The following is a 16,582-nucleotide window of genomic DNA, read 5'->3' as shown; positions in this document are numbered from 1 at the left end:
TCGTACCCGACCAACCTCCGGGTTTTCTTGTTCCCAGCCATACACAATACACCAGCCTCAGCGCGGGATGAGCACCATCCTCCAACCGGACGGGTTGTAGCTAGGACATGTCTGAGAGAGAACATTGACAGTGATGGGCCCAAATCACCCCACTGAGAGAAATGGCAAGACGAGTCGACCCAATCCCCGAGGCCATCCGATATCGAGATGCATGATGGGTCAACCAGAGGACGCCTTAGAGGCGAGCCACGTTGCACGTCTGGGGAAACTAAACCACTCAGCTGCAGCCGCGGACTCACGACAGGCCAGCCAGGTTTTCGAGATGTCTTCCTCCACCCAGGGCGACCTGGGATGCCCGTACCGGGATGCGCCTGCAGGGAGAGCTGGGTTAGACGGTGTCGATGGTCGACGTGGAGATGGCGGGATGTGGCCCCCCTCAAGGCCCCCTTCGTCCACACTATGAGGCCCCGTCACAACTGAATCCAACCCGAGGCTGCAGCTGGCAGTTGACGGTGTGTGGCCTATCTGCGTCTGACGGTCTGACCTAGGTATCTGTGTGTACTGTTACGCACACTGGCGGTGCATCGATGCCTCGCCGCCCAAATGCAATCTCGGCCACCCGATACGACATGAGGGCCGTTAATCACCCGCGCTTGACTCAGGCTTCCTTAGTTGCCATGCTGGCAGGCGGCCCGTCATGCAGGTCCGCACCGATTCTGCCGTTGACTCTAGGTGCTATTGGGCCGCGATATGCCTCATCAGCTTTGCTCTGATGAATCAATGCGTCTCTGTACAACCTCGTCTTGTCGCTCGCCCCGTCAGGCTCGCCTCACAACCCAATTGCCCCGGCGACGTGGCGCCAGCCAGTGCTGGCCATGCGTGGGCCAATTGCGCATGGGCACGACGCAGCGAGCGCTGTAAGCATCCATGGCCCATGGGCCTTGGGCGCCTGTGGCCCATTGCGAGCAGGGGACTGGGCATTGAGCTTAGCCTGTCGGGCTTGCATGCTTTTTTGTCTTTGGCAACCTCTTGTCTCGAGGAAATGGACCCATCCCGCCTCAAGAAATCTCGTTAATGACCTCTCCGGACTTCCCACCCGTTCGCCCGTTATGATCCGAGGCCTGCATCTCGCAAATCATCGTTACTGAGAACCCATCCCTTCTGCCTCGCTTTGCATCGTCCAATAGCAGTTCTTGTCCCTATTTTCCCTGCGTTGTCGTGTCCTACTGTACGCCGCGTGATACCCCCGACACAGACGCGCCCACCCCCATCCGCCCCCCCCCATTTTCCGTCAACAGACTACTGCGTAGGTACGGTGACGACCTATCCGTCTTGTACAGGCTACAGTTACGGGTACATCCTAGGTAGGCTTGACACCTTCAGGGTCTGAGAGAGATCTAACGTCCCGCTTGGCGGCCCTACTGCATCTACCCGATCGCCTGACCGGCCCATCTGCAAGCAGCAAGATAATAGAGTCGCTCCCCAGGTTTTTTGAACCTAGACCTTCCCGTGATGTCGGGTGAAGACAAGGGAGAGAAAGTATGGATTCTGGCTACTACGGCTCCTACTATCCTGGTAACAGGACGCATATTGATTGGAACCATGTACAGTTTTCCAATTTCTCAAATATTCAGTACTCAAGACCGGATATCTCAGACACGGAGGACCAAGAGAGGGACGAGTACCAAGGTGAGTATACTCTGCCATGAGAGGCATCCTTTGACTGAGTTTTCTCTAGGCGACAATGGATATCCATCATACATGAGGGTGCCAATGGAGGCACCCTCACCTCCACCACAAGCAGCAGCTCTCACCAAGAAGGAGAGGAAGAAGCTGAAGAAGCAACAAGAGAGGGCGGCAGCGGCAGCGGCAGCCGAAGCAGAAGCAGCAGCTTTCGTGCCACCCCCAGCACCAGATCCGCCAGCGGAGGAAACATGGCCTGCACCTGTATCATCATCCAGCAAGAAGAAGAGCAAGAAGAATAAGAAGAAGGACCAGAACACTCTGTTGCCACCCCCACCAGTTCCCCTGCCTCCATCTGTCGAGAAGGACAAGGAGAAGGAGAAGGTTGAGGAGGCAGAGACGAAGCCAGAGGATCCGGAACCTGCAGAGCCAGAAGAGAAGGCCGAGGAGATACCAGCCGCCGAAGAGGAAACACCAGCGGCAGAAGAAGCTCCCAAGGAGGAGGACAAGGACACCTCGAAGGAAGAAGACGCACCAGCCAAAGAAACACCCACCACTGAAGAAACACCAGCTGCCGAACCTGAAGAGACGCCCGACAAAGAGGAGGCATCAACAGACGAGGCGTCCAAAGAGGAGACCGCCTCAAAAGAGGTACCCACAGAAGAGACTCCCGCAGAAGACACGTCTAAGGAGGAGGCATCTACAGAAGCCGCGCCCACAGAAGAGGCTCCAAAGGAAGAGGAGTCCAAGGAGGGGGAAGCGTCAACAGAAGAGACAGCGGCCAAAGACGAAGTACCTGCTCCTGAAGAAGCGGCCGCCGAGGACGACAGCACCGCCAAGGCCGAGACTCCTCCAAACGAGGAAAAGGCCCCAGCTGCAGAAGAGACGCCTGCCAAACGCGAGGGGTCAGAAACTCCCAAAGAAGAAGCAGCCGAGAATGACGACGGTGGTGGTGAGGACGAGACTGCAGCTCCTGTGGAGAAGAAGGCCTTGACGAAAAAGGAAAAGAAGAAGAAGAAGGAGAAAGAGAAGAAAGAGAAGGAAAAGAAGGAGAAGGAGGAGAGAGAGAGGAAAGAGAAGGAAAAGAAAGAGAAGGAAAAGAAGGAAAAAGAGAAGAAGGAGAAGGAGAAGAAAGAGAAGGAAAAGAAGGAAAAGGAGAAAAAGGCTGCTGCAAAAGCTGAAAAGTCTCACCACCACAAGTCGAAACACGCACACTCGTCCAAGGATGCAAAATCTTCCGAAGACAAGGCATCCGTCGCCGAAGGCAGCGAGACCGCGGAGAGGAGCGCCCCGGCTGCTGACGCAAAGTCTGAAGAGGACAAGGCGGCCGAATCTGATGCGGAGGCCAAACCTGCGGGCGAGGAGTCATCACCAGCGGACGAAGCAGCTCCGAGTGATGATGCAACATCAGATGAGGCCAAGGCGCCAGAAGAGGAGAAGCCAGCTGAAGAGCCTGCACCCCCCTCAGAGGAAGCTGCTCCTGAGGCAGAGAAGCCTGCTGATGATGCCAAGCCTGAAGAGCCCGCTGAGGAGTCTCAACCAGCGGGCGACGCCAAGTCCGAGGAAGAGAAGCCCGCGGAGGAGGAAAAGGCTGCTGCATCGGAAGAGAAGTCTCCCGAGTCAGAAGAGTCCCCTGCAGAGGCGGATAAGGGCCCTCAAGAGGAGACCGCCGCTGAAGAAGCGAAACCTACCGAAGAAGCACCCCCGGCTGAGAAGAAGCCTGCTGAAGCAGATGACGAGCCAGCCGAAGCAGACGACAAGCCAGCCGAAGAAGCCCCTACTGCCGATGCCGCCGCTGAGGTAAAGCCAGCTGAAGAAGCTCCCGCCGCCGCTGCTGCCGACAAAGAGCCTGAATCGGCAGAGAAGCCAGCTGAAGAGCCCGCTGTCGAGGCCGCCGCGGAAGAGAAGCCCGCGGAGGAGGAGAAACCTGCCGAAGCAGAGAAGGCACCTGCTGCTGAGGAAAAGCCCACCGAAGCAGACGACAAGCCTGCTGAGGAGAAGTCGGCCGAAGCAGACGATAAGCCCGGAGCTGAAGAAGCCCCCCCTGCTGCCGAGGCCGCTGCGGCAGAGACCCCGACTGAGGAGAAACCTGCTGAAGCAGACGATAAGTCAGTCGCAGAGGCACCTGCAGTCGAGGAGAAACCCGCTGAGGAAACACCTGCGGCCGAGGAGAAGTCTGCCGAAGCGGAGGACAAGGCCGTTGAAGAGGCGCCTGCGGTTGAGGAGAAGCCCACCGAAGCAGAGGAGAAGCCTGCCGAGGAAAGCAAGCCTGCCGAAGCAGAGGAGACACCAGCTGCTGAGGAAAAGCCAACCGAAGCAGGCGACAAGCCAGCCGAAGAGGCACCCCCAGCTGAGGAGAAGTCGGCTGAAGCAGATTATAAGCTAGTTGAAGAGGCCCCTGCTGCTGAGGAAAAGCCTGCCGAAGCAGAAAAGCCATCTGAATCAGATGACAAGCCTTCCGAAGAAGCCAGCCCGGTCGAAGCAGAGAAGCCCGTCGAGGAATTTACCCCTGCTGCATCAGAGGGGACTGTCGAAGAAGTCAAGGCGACTGAAGCAGATGGCGAGACCTCTGAATCGGATGACAAGCTGACTGAAGAAGCCAAGCCAGCTGAATCAGAGGAGAAGCCTGCTGAGAAAGCCAAACCAGCTGAATCAGAGAAGCCCGTCGAGGAATCTACCCCTGCCGAAGCAAACGACACTTCCTCTGAGGAAGCTGAGCCTGCTGAATCAGAGGAGAAACCTACCGAAGATGCCAAGGCGACTGAAGCAGATGCCTCTGAATCAGATGACAAGCCTGCCGAGGAAGTTAAACCAGCTGAACCAGAGGAGGAGCCTTCTGCGGAGGTCGAACCAGCTGAAGAGAACAAAACCGCCAACGACACTCCTGAGACCGAGGCCAAGTCTATTGAAGAGATGAAGCCCGAAAAGGAGACAGAACAACAACCTGAGGCAACCGAACCGCCTGCCGCAGCCGAGACCAAGAATGCCGAGGAGGAGTCTGCCAAGACTGAGGAGCCTGTCGAACCAGAGCAAACAGAATCCGGTGACAAGGCCGAGAGCGAAGAACCCAAGGCTGGGGACAACGTTACCACAGATGGCAAGACTGCTGGCGATGATTCGGAAGAACAGGCCAAAGAAACCGCGTCTCCCGAAGCAAAGGACGAGGCCGCCTCGACTATTGACGGGAAAGCTACCGAAGAAGAAGCACCCGCTACATCGGATGATGACCCCGCTGACAAAAAACCACCTGCTACGGAAGACCAACCTCCTGAAGCAGCTGAAGCGGATGATGGCAAGGCAGCTCAGGAAGCGAAGGCTGCTGATGACGAGAAGGTTGAATCAGAGGTGAAACCCTCAGAGGACGGTAAATCCACTGATGGTGAAGCTGCTGGCGAGACCGAGAAAACTGGAACCGCTGAAGCAGAGGAGCCAAAGGCCACCGAAAAGCCTGATGAGACATCGGATTCTGAGTCTGAGGCTGAGTCTGAGGGAAAGGCAGCAACAGCAATGGCCAAGGAGCCCGAAGCTGAGGTCTCCGCACCCGACGATGATGAGAAGAAGGATGCGGACGCAGCCGCTTCTGCAGAGGCTGAGACCAACGCCGCCGCTGAAACACTCTCTCAGCCGGAGGATAAGGACAAAGAGGCCCCGGAGACTCCTGCCGAATCAACGCTGGAGCCGAAGCCAGCAGCTGACGATGCGAAGCCGAAAGAAGAGCTCGACGCCAATGCTGCCTCTACCGAAGCCGAGAAAAGCGGTGATTCCGATTCTGACAGCGACAACGAAGATGATAAGCCAGTTGCTGAGGCGACACCAGGGCCCAAGCCTGAAGCACCAAAGGAGATTCCTTCAGAGGTCTCCGATAGTTCCAAGGCCACAGAAGACTCGGACTCCGCGGATGACGACGCTGAGAAGAACCAGCCCCCAGAAGCATCCTCGAAGGCTGAGCCTGAAGAGGCTACTCCTGAAACCCCAGCAGAGACGACTGCACCTGCACCGTCCCCCGACTCGGAGAGTGACTCAGAGAGTGACGCTTCAGAGAACAGCCCTGAGGCTGACAAGGAGCCAGCCGCTGCAGCCGCAAAGGAGGAATCCACAGCCCCAACTGAGGAAGCCAAGCCAGAGCCCGCAGCAGAAGAGACTCCCAAGCCTTCCGAGACCAAGCCAAAGGAGGAAGCAGAGGGAGAATCGGCTGCTACTGAAACCCCATCTAAAGAGCCTGACGCCGAGAAGGCTCAAGATTCCGATGGCGAGGATGACTCCGATGACGAGGAAGCCCCCAAAGCTGTGGAGGAGAAAGCGATGCCCGCTGCCGAGGCCGACAAGCCTGATGCCGACCAAGCCAAGGACTCCGATAGCGATGATGAATCCGATGGCGAGCAGGCTGGAGATGAGAAAGCGACGCCTGCCCCCGAAGCTGAGAAAGAGACACCTGCTGAGGTTGAAAAGCCGAATGCCGAGAAGGACCAAGATTCTGATAGCGATGACGAATCTGATGGTGAGGATCCTGCTAAGGCGGGAGACGACAAAGCGACTCCTGAGGCTGAGAAAGAGGCACCCACTCCCGAGGCTGCAAAGCCAGATGCCCAGAACGACGACGACTCTGATAGCGACGACGATTCTGACGACGGGGATGCTTCTAAAGCCGGAAACGACAAGGCAGTTTCCGAGACCGACAAAGCGACATCTGCTTCTGAGGCTGAGAAAACAGCCCCTGCTCCTGACGTTGAGAAGCCAGATACCGATAAGGCGGAGGATTCTGGCAGTGACGACGAATCAGACGACGAATCCCCCCCTGAGGTTGACAGCAAGAAAGCAACCCCTGATACTGAAAAGGAGACGCCGATTTCTGAGACCGTCAAGCCAGATGCTGAGGCAGCCTCCGACTCCGACAGTGACGACGAATCTGACGACGAGGCCCCCTCTAAAGCTGAAGATGAGAAGGCAGCACCTGCTTCTGAGGCTACACAAGCACCAGAAGAAAAGCCCGAGCCTGCAGCCGAGAAGGAGGTCGAGAGTGTTGCAGACAAGTCCAACACAGACGATGCCGGATCGGAAGCCCCCGCAGAGAAGCTAGCCGAGGTGACTCCTGTTGAGGCCGATGCTGGCGGCGATGCTGAGAACGCTGCTGAACCGGAGGCACCAAAAGAAATCGCCAAGGACGAGGATGAGGCAGAGGAGTCTGCCGACGAAGCCAAGGAAGAGGCCTCGGCCGCCGAACCCGAATCCGCAAAGCAACCAGACAGTTCTGCAGAGGTTGCACCTCAGGCCAGCGATGAGAAGCCCGAGAACACTGCAACCATATTCGAGGAAGAGCCGGCACCAGCTGCTGAGACTGCCGCTGCTGACAAGGAGCCCGAGTCACCAGAGAAGAAGCCTGCAGAGGAGAAGCCATCAGAAGAGGCACCTACGGCTGAGGAGAAGTCGGTCGAGGAGGCACTTACTGCCGAAAAGGCCCCTGTCGTTGAAAAGGAGCCTGAGCCGGCCGAGCAGCCTGCTGAAGAAGCTCCTGCTGCAGAGGCTCCGGCAGTGGAAGAGAAGCCAGCTGAAGAACCCACCGCTGACACTGCTGCTGCCGAGGAGAAGTCTGCAGAAGAGAAGCCGGCAGAAGAGGCCCCCTCCGTCGACGAGAAACCAGCCGAAGAACCTGCCGCTGAGGCTGCTGCTACCGATAAGGAGGAACCAGCAGAGAAGAAGCCTGCAGAGGAACCCGCTGTTGAGGCTGCTGCCGAGGAGAAGCCCGCGGAAGAGAAGCCGTCTGAATATGCTCCTGCCGCGGAAACTCCCACCGCCGAGGAGAAACCGGCTGAGGAATCCGACGCTGCTGAGGAGAAGCCGGCTGGGGAGAAAGCAACTGAAGAACCCGCTGCTGAGGCTGCTGCCATCGAGAAAGAGCCTGAACCAGTAGAGAAGCCAGCTGAAGAACCCGCAGCTGCTGAGGCTACTGCTGCTGAAGAGAAACCAGCCGAGGAGAAGCCAGCCGAAGAAGATCCCGCTACTGAACCAGCAGAGAAGCCCGCAGAAGAGTCTCCTGCTGAGACCGCCGCTGAGGAGAAGCCAGCAGAAGAGGCTCCTGCCGCTGAGGTTACTGCTGAAGAGAAACCTGCTGAGGAGGCCCCCACAACTGAGGAGAAGCCCGCAGAAGAGTCTCCTGCTGAAGAACCCGCCACGGAGGCTTCTGCTACCGAGAAGGAGCCCGAACCAGCGGAGGAGAAGCCCGTCGAAGAGGCCCCTGTTGTTGTTGCCGCCGCTGCTGATGAAAAGGCTACTGAAGATTCTCCGGCTGCCGAAGAGAAACCTGCCGAGGAGGCACCCGCTGCTGTCGCCGACAAGGAGCCTGAATCGGCAGAGAAACCAGCTGAAGAGGCTCCCGCTACTGAGGAAAAACCAGCAGAGGAGAAGCCAGCAGAGGAGAAGCCAGCAGAGGAGAAGCCAGCAGAGGAGAAGCCAGCAGAGGAGAAGCCAGTTGAAGAGCCTGCCGCTGAGGAGAAGCCAGCAGAGGAGCAGCCAACCGAAGAAGCTCCCGCTGCTGAACCGGCAGAGAAGCCAGCAGAGGAGGCTCCCGCTGCTGAGAAGGCGGAACCTGAAAAAGCGCCTTCAACTGACGACAAACCCGAGGAACAGGCCACGCCCGCCGCCGTCGAGACAACTGAAGAAGCGCCCGCAGCTGAATCTAAGCCAGAAGAAGAGGCCAAGGCAGCTGAAGAGGAACCCGCTGACGAAAAACTGGCTGCTGAAGCCAAGCCAGAGGAGGATTCCAAACCTGCTGACGACAAACCAGAGGAAGAAACCACAGCACCCGAGGAGAAGCCCGACAACGACGCTAAACCAGCCGAGGAAGCATCCGCAGCCGAAGAAAAGCCCAGCGAGGAAGCACCTGCGGCTCCGGCGGACGAGGCTAAGGAAGAGGCTGCGACTGAACAGCCTGCCGAGGGGGCTCCCGCAACGGAAGAGGCAGCCAGAGCTGTCCCCGAAGAACCACCAGCTGAAGATGCGACAACTGCTCCAGCCGAAGACGCCAAACCGGCTGAAGAAGCACCTTCCACTGATGAAAAACCAGCTGATGACGTGAAGGCCCCTGATGAAGAGGAGAAACCTGCCGAAGAGACTGTTGCACGCGCAGCAGAGACAGACGACAAGTCGGAAGAACAGGAACCTCCCGCGCCAGAGGCAGATGCCAAACCTGCTGAGGAAGCATCTGCTGAAGAAGCACCTGCTCCAGAGCCTGAAGACGCCGCTACGAAGTCGCCTCCCGAGCCTGAGGAAGAAGCAGCTCCCGAGCCTGAAGCAGAAAAGGCCGCCGAAGCCGAGAAGCAAGATGACGAAAAAGCTAGAGCAGAGGCAGAGGCAGAGGCCAAGGCCAAGGAAGAAGAAGAGAGCAAAGATACTCTTGGTCCGATTCCAGGCGAAAAGAAGCAGGCGAAAAAAGGTGAGGAACGACATTCATTAAACGATACCCCTTTTGATTTTCCGCAACGTTTGGGACTCCCCGCTACGGAGTTACAAGAAGATATGGATCACGGAGTTTTGGAGTTACTTTCAGACAATACCCAGGGACAGCGAGAATTACCACCCAACGAGGATGATACAGCACTCACACCTATCGCTCATGAGTCGAGCCAGCCGCGGACTGTTGAAGCGGCCGACGAGCGCGATGGAGCCAGCGAGGCGAAATTGCTTGCTCCGTCTTGCACAGAAGATGATCAAACTATCACAGAAATCACGATGCCAGGGTTACACGAGCCGAGTTCGGGCCAGAATACGAACATTGGAGTAGCGGAGGATCCCACGCGTCCAGAGCCAAAGGCCGAGGTTCTGGGCGATGCTGAGGAGCCGCTGGTGACGAGAGACACTCTGGGCCAAGATGGTTCTCGTCAAGATGGTGAGGAGACATCTGGGCAGGCTAAGGAGCAAGTTGCCGTAGAAACTTGTCCGGCAGCGAAGCTTACCCCAGAAAGTGGCGATGACGCCAAGCAGCAGTTGTTGAATGAGCCCTCAGAGACAGCGCCAGAAAGCCAAGAAGCGGCTGTCAAGGCTCCCGAGCAAATCGTTCCAGTTGTCGCCAAAGAGCCAGATTCGGTCGCAGAAGCAGATGGCGCCGCCAGCCACGCCATCTCAGAAGCCAATGATGGTGCTGAAGTCCCCACACCCCAGAATCATGGTGCCACAGACCAATCAACGGATGCCGTGGACAGAGAGGTCGCTGAGGCTGGGGCTGAGCCTGTAAACATTTACATGGAATCACCAACCGCGCCTGAAGCACACGTCAAAGAGCCAGCTGATGATACTCACGATGGCGACGCGCAGACTGACGGAATGGACGCCAACTCACCAATTCCCGTTGCCTATGACTCGTCTGCATCACAACTGGGCGACAGGGAGCCGCCACTTGAGCAGCCCGAAACCCCAGCTGTGCTGACCTCTGACACCGATGCAGAGACTCAGATGCCCAAGACTGGTGTCTCTGACCTCGAAGTAGAGGGAGACACGGCAAACCTCCCTAACGTCTCCCGTCCATCTACAGCTGTCAGCATGCAAACTGAAGAGGATGAGAAAGCACGCTCCGAGGTGGAGGGACCGGTATCACTCTCTGAAACTGCCGGTCGATCCTCAAGCCCCGTTGACGTGGTTGCTGCAAAACCCGGGACAACCGACGCTTCCGATCCCGAGATTATCGACCAACAAGTGATATCACCGGAGGCTGCACAAGACTCGGACACTCCAGCTGTGGCCTCTGCAAGCGCCAATGTTCCCGACTCAGATTCGGAAGAGGAACAGCAGGTGTCTGGCAAGGAGGAGGCTCAGGATCCCGTTTCTCTTGGAGTTCGACTTGAAGACGAAACAAAACCTGCCGAAATTGGACCTCAAGTTGAGAGAACAGCAACTTTAGAACCAACACAGGAAGTGTCCATGTTGGGACTATTGCAAGCTCTCTCTACCGCTGATACCACACTGCACGAGCCCAAAATCCTCGACACTGATTTCGAGAACGTACTGCAGACGCCGGGAGAGATACCGCAAGACCGCGCAGTTTTGCATCTAGAGCCTGAGAAGACCGAGGCCATCGATGACGACTTCAAACCAGGTTTCACAGAGCCTGGGTTGTCGCCGCCAGCCGTAGGGTCTCAGTTCGAAGAGCCCGTTGCGTTCGACGAGAAACTAGAGGAAGGGCAGCAAACAACTGAGGATCTATCTCCCGATGCCAAGGGCACAGACCAGGAGGTCCAGGAACCGCTGACCTCTGTGTCGAAGCCTGAGGAGAAGGATGATGACGCACTGCCACCGGTCGACGCTCTCTCGCGCTCTCCTTCTTCTCTAAGTGGCGCCGACGCGGAGGAACGGAGACACGTTGAAACAACGGAAGGAGCTTCCATCCAGCAACCAGAGCACCTGGAGCCCATTTCCCGGGCCAGTTCCCCAGATATGACAGTTGACGACACCGAGGGAGTGTCCCACCCCAAGAACCTACCGCACTCCCCGACAGCCTCAACAGTCTCTGAAGCCGACGAAGACGTCCTTGGCACCAAAGACGCCCAAGCTTTCGACCTCGAGCAGCAGACCATTGCCTCCAGACCTGCATCACCTGAAAGCACACCCGGAGACCGTGGGATCTTGGATCTTGGCGAACATGACGATGACAAATCTTCTCATGAAGATAGGTCGTCTCCAGTAGCCCATTCCGAGCTGGCGCCGGAAGAAGTTGAGGGTGGAGAGAAGGCTAGCCAACAAAACGATGTCATGCCTGAGCTCGAGAAAGCTACAGCTTCTTCCGAATCTGGGGAATCGGATTCTGGGTCGGAGAATGACGAGCGACACGAAACCGAGACTCGTGATGCGGGAGTGCTGAGCCCTTCAAGCCCCGCGGAGCCGGCGACTGAGCCGGCGACTGAGCCCATTGCCCCTTCACCCTACTTACCAGGACCTGAATCCGCCCTGGACAAGGCTCTCACTCAAGATAGCCTTGGCACTGATGAGCTCACTGTTGGTGTGCATTCCGAGTCAATCCACTCCTCTAGAGCTTCTACTCCAGATGCTGGCATCGAAGGTGGTGTCGCTGGTGATGGACAGGCCCCCGGCTCTGAGCCGCGCCCAACTTCTGTTCATCTATCGGACTCTTCTCCAGGCGAGGCTGAAGTAGCAGATATCGCTTCTCGAGCTGTTGATGCACCTGCTGCTGAAACTGAGCCCTTGAGCCGCTCTGTCTCCCCTACGAGCCATCAAGAACCTACTGCCCTGCCGATTTCTGAAAGTGAATATCTGGGAGATACTCAGACAGCCGAGGATCTTGACGTGCCGGAGCTGAAAGATCACGAAACGTCCAGATCTCCAATTCCCGATATCGTCGCTCGGATTGTAGAGCCCCAGGAATCTCTCCCAGCAACTGATGAGCTTCATGACACTGAATCGAGCCCGGCACCGAAGACTTCCGCTGCCACTGGCATTCCAGAGCTACCTTCCCATGAGGAGGACTCTGAAGAGGACGAAACTGGAGCTCTTGTGCCACCTGCTGCATCCACGCAGGGTGACTTGAATCGGGAGAAGGATGAGCTTGACACTGTTGGAGAAGAGGCCCCGGTCCAGAAAGCCATCGATGTAACAGCGGCAGTTGCCTCAGAAGAGGGATCTGATGTTGAATCACACGCATCTGACTCTGAGCCTCCGTCACCAACCTCCAGGACTCTCCACGTCATCATTCCACAAGACGCACGAGAGACCCCCCGACCTCGCCAGGTGAGTTCTCCAGAGCTCGAGCCCTCTTCTCGTACTCTTGAGGATGAGGAGGTCGACGGTGGTTCCGAATCGAGCGACGAGATCCAATCCCTTCTGCTCGAGCTCTTGGAGTCGGTTGCGGATGGACCTGTTGACGAGGATGATTCAGACCACGATGAGCATGTGTCTGGGCCAGTTTCGCCAAAAACACCAGCTCGTGATCTCCGAGAGAGGGCACTAGCTGGCGACGAGTCACCTTCACCTCTGTTCTATCGCGATTCGCCAGTCGCGATGCTCAGCCCAGCCCATTTTGAGCCCACAGGCGGCTTCGAGAGAAGATCTCTGCTGGGCCTTGACGAGGCAGGAAGCCCATCGAGGTCTTCATCGCCCGACACCATCATTGAGATGGCGCATGATCAGCCGGATCTCTCAGAGGAGCCACCAACCGTCGAACCGTTAAGCCCTACAAAGACCAAAGGCGCCATCGGTCCAGATGTTGCTGGTCTTGACACGGCTGATGGTGTTGCTCCAAGAGGCGCTCTCAGCGAGTCTGAAGACTCAGATGATGAATCGGATTTCGTTGTCCTTGGCCCATCTGATGCCCCGGCACCTGGGCTTCAGGGCCGCCAGGACTCCACAGAGATGAGAGACAAGTCTCTGCCTGCTTCTGCAGGAGCTGAGACTGATACCAATCCTGTGAAAGCGATACCATCTGAAGACGAGAGCGACTCTGAACACGAGCCTCATACCGAAAGACCGCCTCAGACTCGAGATCTCCCATCAGCTGCTCCCTCGACCGGGGTGGATGGTGTAGCACCGGTACCAGCACCAGCTGCCTTAGCACCTGAAGCTGTGGCTCAGCCTTCTCAAGCCCATGAACCTGAGTGGGACAGCAGCAGCTGCTCAGAGGATGAGGAATACAACACTGCGGTTGAAGATCCTTACCCAGAAAGCCGATCTCGGCATTCAATGCAGCCTCAACAAGATGTTGGTGAGCACAACATGCTGCCCGGTGTCGATACTCGTGATATAGATGACGATGAAGACTCGGACCAGGAGCCAACCCCTGAGGCCAAGCCAAGAGAGGCGGCGGAGCTGCAGCCAACATCTCCAAGCTCCGAGATTGCTACGGAACATGAGGCAAAGCCAATGGAGCTACTTCAATCCGAAGCATCCAAGCCACCGAGGGTGGTGCAGATCCCCCCGCGAGACAAGGGCAAAGCAGTCGAGATTGCACGAGACAGCCCCAAGAGACCGAGCCCCGTCTTGCGAACAGGCCTCGGGGCTGTAGCCGTAGCTTCTGGGCTTGCTGCCGCTCGAGAGGCAAAGGGTGAACGGGCCGTTACACGGCCTTCTCGCGCCGAGCCTCCCCGAACGTTCTTGACGCAGCAGCAACGGCCTCGACGGTCACTGAGGATACGCCCTGGCACCGAGATCTACACAAAGGACCCCATCTTCATGCCCGTTACTAGCCGGGTATCTGAAGCCAGACCTGTGCCGCGACCCTTTCCTCTACAGGTCGAAGGTGAACCGTCTAGAATACCGGTACGTCCTATGCTCAGGCATCGTACTTTCGAGACCCAGGGCGAGTCATCGAGAGCAGCAGCACACAGAGCCCAAAGGCCTCGCTCTCTCGACGCCAAGGGCGAATCACCCAGAGCTGCTGTGCAGGTGGCCCCTAGGCCTCGCTCCCTCGAGATTCAAGGCGCACCCTCAAGAGCGGCCGCACCAGTAACAACCAGACCTCGTTCTTTCCAGGCCGAAGGCGAGTCGACAATGGCCCCTGTTCCTGTGCGGCCAGAGCTCAGGCATCCTGCCACTACCATCGAGGAGGGACTGAGGAGGAGAGATGTTGCTCACTCAGGTCCCTCCTCACCCACCGAGCATGAAGGCATAAGGCCTCCAACCCCTGGCATCGTGATACCTGACACAGATATGATCGACTTACAGCGAGCCCATACCCTCCGGCGGAAGCGCAAGATGTCGATCCAGCGTGCAGAGGACACTGTAGCTGCCGCGGTAGTCATCTATGCGGCCGCCGAGGCGCTGAGCCCTCCTAGCAGCCCCCCACCGCTGCTCGGGCAGCATCAAGAAGAAGAAGAAGATGATGATGATGCATACCTACCTAATCTGGAACATCAGATGACAGCGGATCCCGAGAACTCCTACTTCCCAGTTTCTTCATCACCACGGAGGAGCTTCGAGGATGCGCTCGAGGAACTCTACACGTCCGATGCTGACTGGTTTGCAGACGACAGGAGCAGAGAATCTGACTCGTCGCGCAGCGATAGAGACAGAGACAGACATCACAGGCGCCGACGCTCGCACCGCTCGCACCACTCCAGCAGGAGCCGTGACGAGGAGGGCAGAGAACGCAGATCGAGCCGTGGTGAGGACGAAAAGAGAGCCCACCGGTCTCGGGATGAAGATGAGGGTCGGCGCCGTCGCAGGTCTCATCGGGATAGGGATGAAGAGGGTCGATCTTCTCGCAGACACCGTGATGACGAAGAACCACGATCTCGTGGATCACGCGGTGAAGGCGAGGCCAGGGTCCAGAGCTCACGAGGTGCTGAAGAGCCTAAGCCCCGTAGCTATCGCCGGGAGGAGGAGCCACGATCGCGTGGTTCCCGTGCTCCCGCCGAGGAGTCTTCCTCGCGTGCTCTGCCCCGTGAAGAGGAGCCGCGAGAGCGTACGAGGCGATCATCGCACGGTTCCCACTCTCACCGCCGCTACAGACCCGATAGTGCCGGGTCAGGCACCCCGGGCACGCCCCCCAGAACTCCCAGACGAGACAGTGGATTCTCTGCCGAAGGTAGTTCTGGCAGCTCTGGCCGCAGACGCCGCACGCCTGATGAACAGGCGGCCCACGACAAGCGAAAGGCGGAGCGGGCAGAGCGGCGTGCAAAGGAGAAGGAACCTGAGCGGAAGCGTGAGCCTTCACGCCTCCGAGAAGCCCCCAGGGAGGCCCAGGAGGCTAAGGAGGTCAAAGGCAAGGAACCAGAGGCCGAGCCGGAGCGGAGACATCGTCGCTCGCGGAGACACAGCCACTCTGGGCGACCTCGGCCTGATGACATTAGGGACCTCCCCTCAACAGCAGAGCGAGAGGAGTCGGTTGCGCCTGCACCTGCACCTAGGAGGAGGTTCTTCGGCATCAAGACTTCAGATAACCCGCCGCCTGCACGCGAGGAGCCTGCTGTGGCGGAACCAATCAGAGAACGAGCGAAGGAGTCTCCTCCCGTTGAAGAAGCGCCCAAGCGGACGAGGTCCAAGTACAGACGTCCTCGGGAGTCGATGGATGAAGCACGCCCTCGGTCGCGTCGTACACGCGATGAGCCAGCACCTGAATCTCCCCGAGACCGAGATGCCCGTCCATCCAGGCACGTCAGGATGGACACGGAGGACTCGCGACGCAAAGCTCGACATGAGGAGCGGCGCAAGGCGCAAGCCAAGGAGGAGGAGAAGAAGAAGCCAGGAGGCATCAAGGGTGCATTCAAGAAGCTGTTTGGCTAATGAGCGCGGGGCGCGGCTGGCTGCGTTGTATTTTTTTCATGATGAGCAACCATTGTATCATGTGTGACGATAGGAACGAGTTTGTTGAGATGGTGTTTTTGTATTTGTTACCTGGGATCACGACAGAACTGTTGCAGGTTGGGTGATGTTTGCATTTGCGAGGGCGGGCAGATCGAGTTATTTTGTTGCATATTGATCGAGTCCGCATAACCTAATTCATCTGTCTTGTTTCCTTTGAAAACGTGTCCATTGAGTTGCGTTGAAGTAGTTGGTCGCGGAAACGGCGTGGCTAAAGTGAATGCCTCGAGATACTTGTCATTGACCAGATGTGGTGTTGAGGCAATGTATAGCCGAACACTGTAAACTCTATCATTCTCCTCTGACGTCCATAACTGGGCGGCCTCTTTATTCTACCATGTATCACCATTCTTTCAACTCCAGCGTGGCCTCAACTCGAAGGACAAGTGGTCTTGCTGAGCATCATGACATCAAGGCCAGCCGGCCTCACTCGGAGGAGGAGAAACCATGATTAATGAGGCCATTGTTTGCCATCTGGCTTCTCAAGGCAGACATAAAGAGCGTGTCTTTTCCTCTCAGATCTGTTCAAGCAGACTCGACAGACTTCTCCAGAACTCGTCCCCTCACAAGTCGTCTTCTGCTCTCCCCCTCTCCTCTCCTC

General features: G+C 57.5%; 1 protein-coding gene across 1 annotated transcript; it reads left to right on the top strand.

The window, feature by feature from the left end:
• Window positions 1-1,773: 1,773 nt before the first annotated feature.
• Window positions 1,774-15,903, top strand: LRP88_02740 (uncharacterized protein; the record flags this gene model as incomplete). The annotated part of the gene is made up of 1 exon (XM_083239380.1): window positions 1,774-15,903. One exon carries the CDS (start codon window positions 1,774-1,776, stop codon window positions 15,901-15,903), a length of 14,130 nt encoding a protein of 4,709 aa, XP_083104510.1.
• Between the last annotated feature and the right edge of the window lie 679 nt (window positions 15,904-16,582).

This window comes from Fusarium phalaenopsidis, assembly GCF_050370095.1.
Source record: "Fusarium phalaenopsidis strain FUZ10S chromosome Unknown contig_32286, whole genome shotgun sequence".
NCBI classification, from domain to species: Eukaryota; Fungi; Ascomycota; class Sordariomycetes; order Hypocreales; family Nectriaceae; genus Fusarium; species Fusarium phalaenopsidis.
Note: the sequence above shows the minus strand (reverse complement) of the source record. Positions and strands in the feature narration are given on the sequence as shown.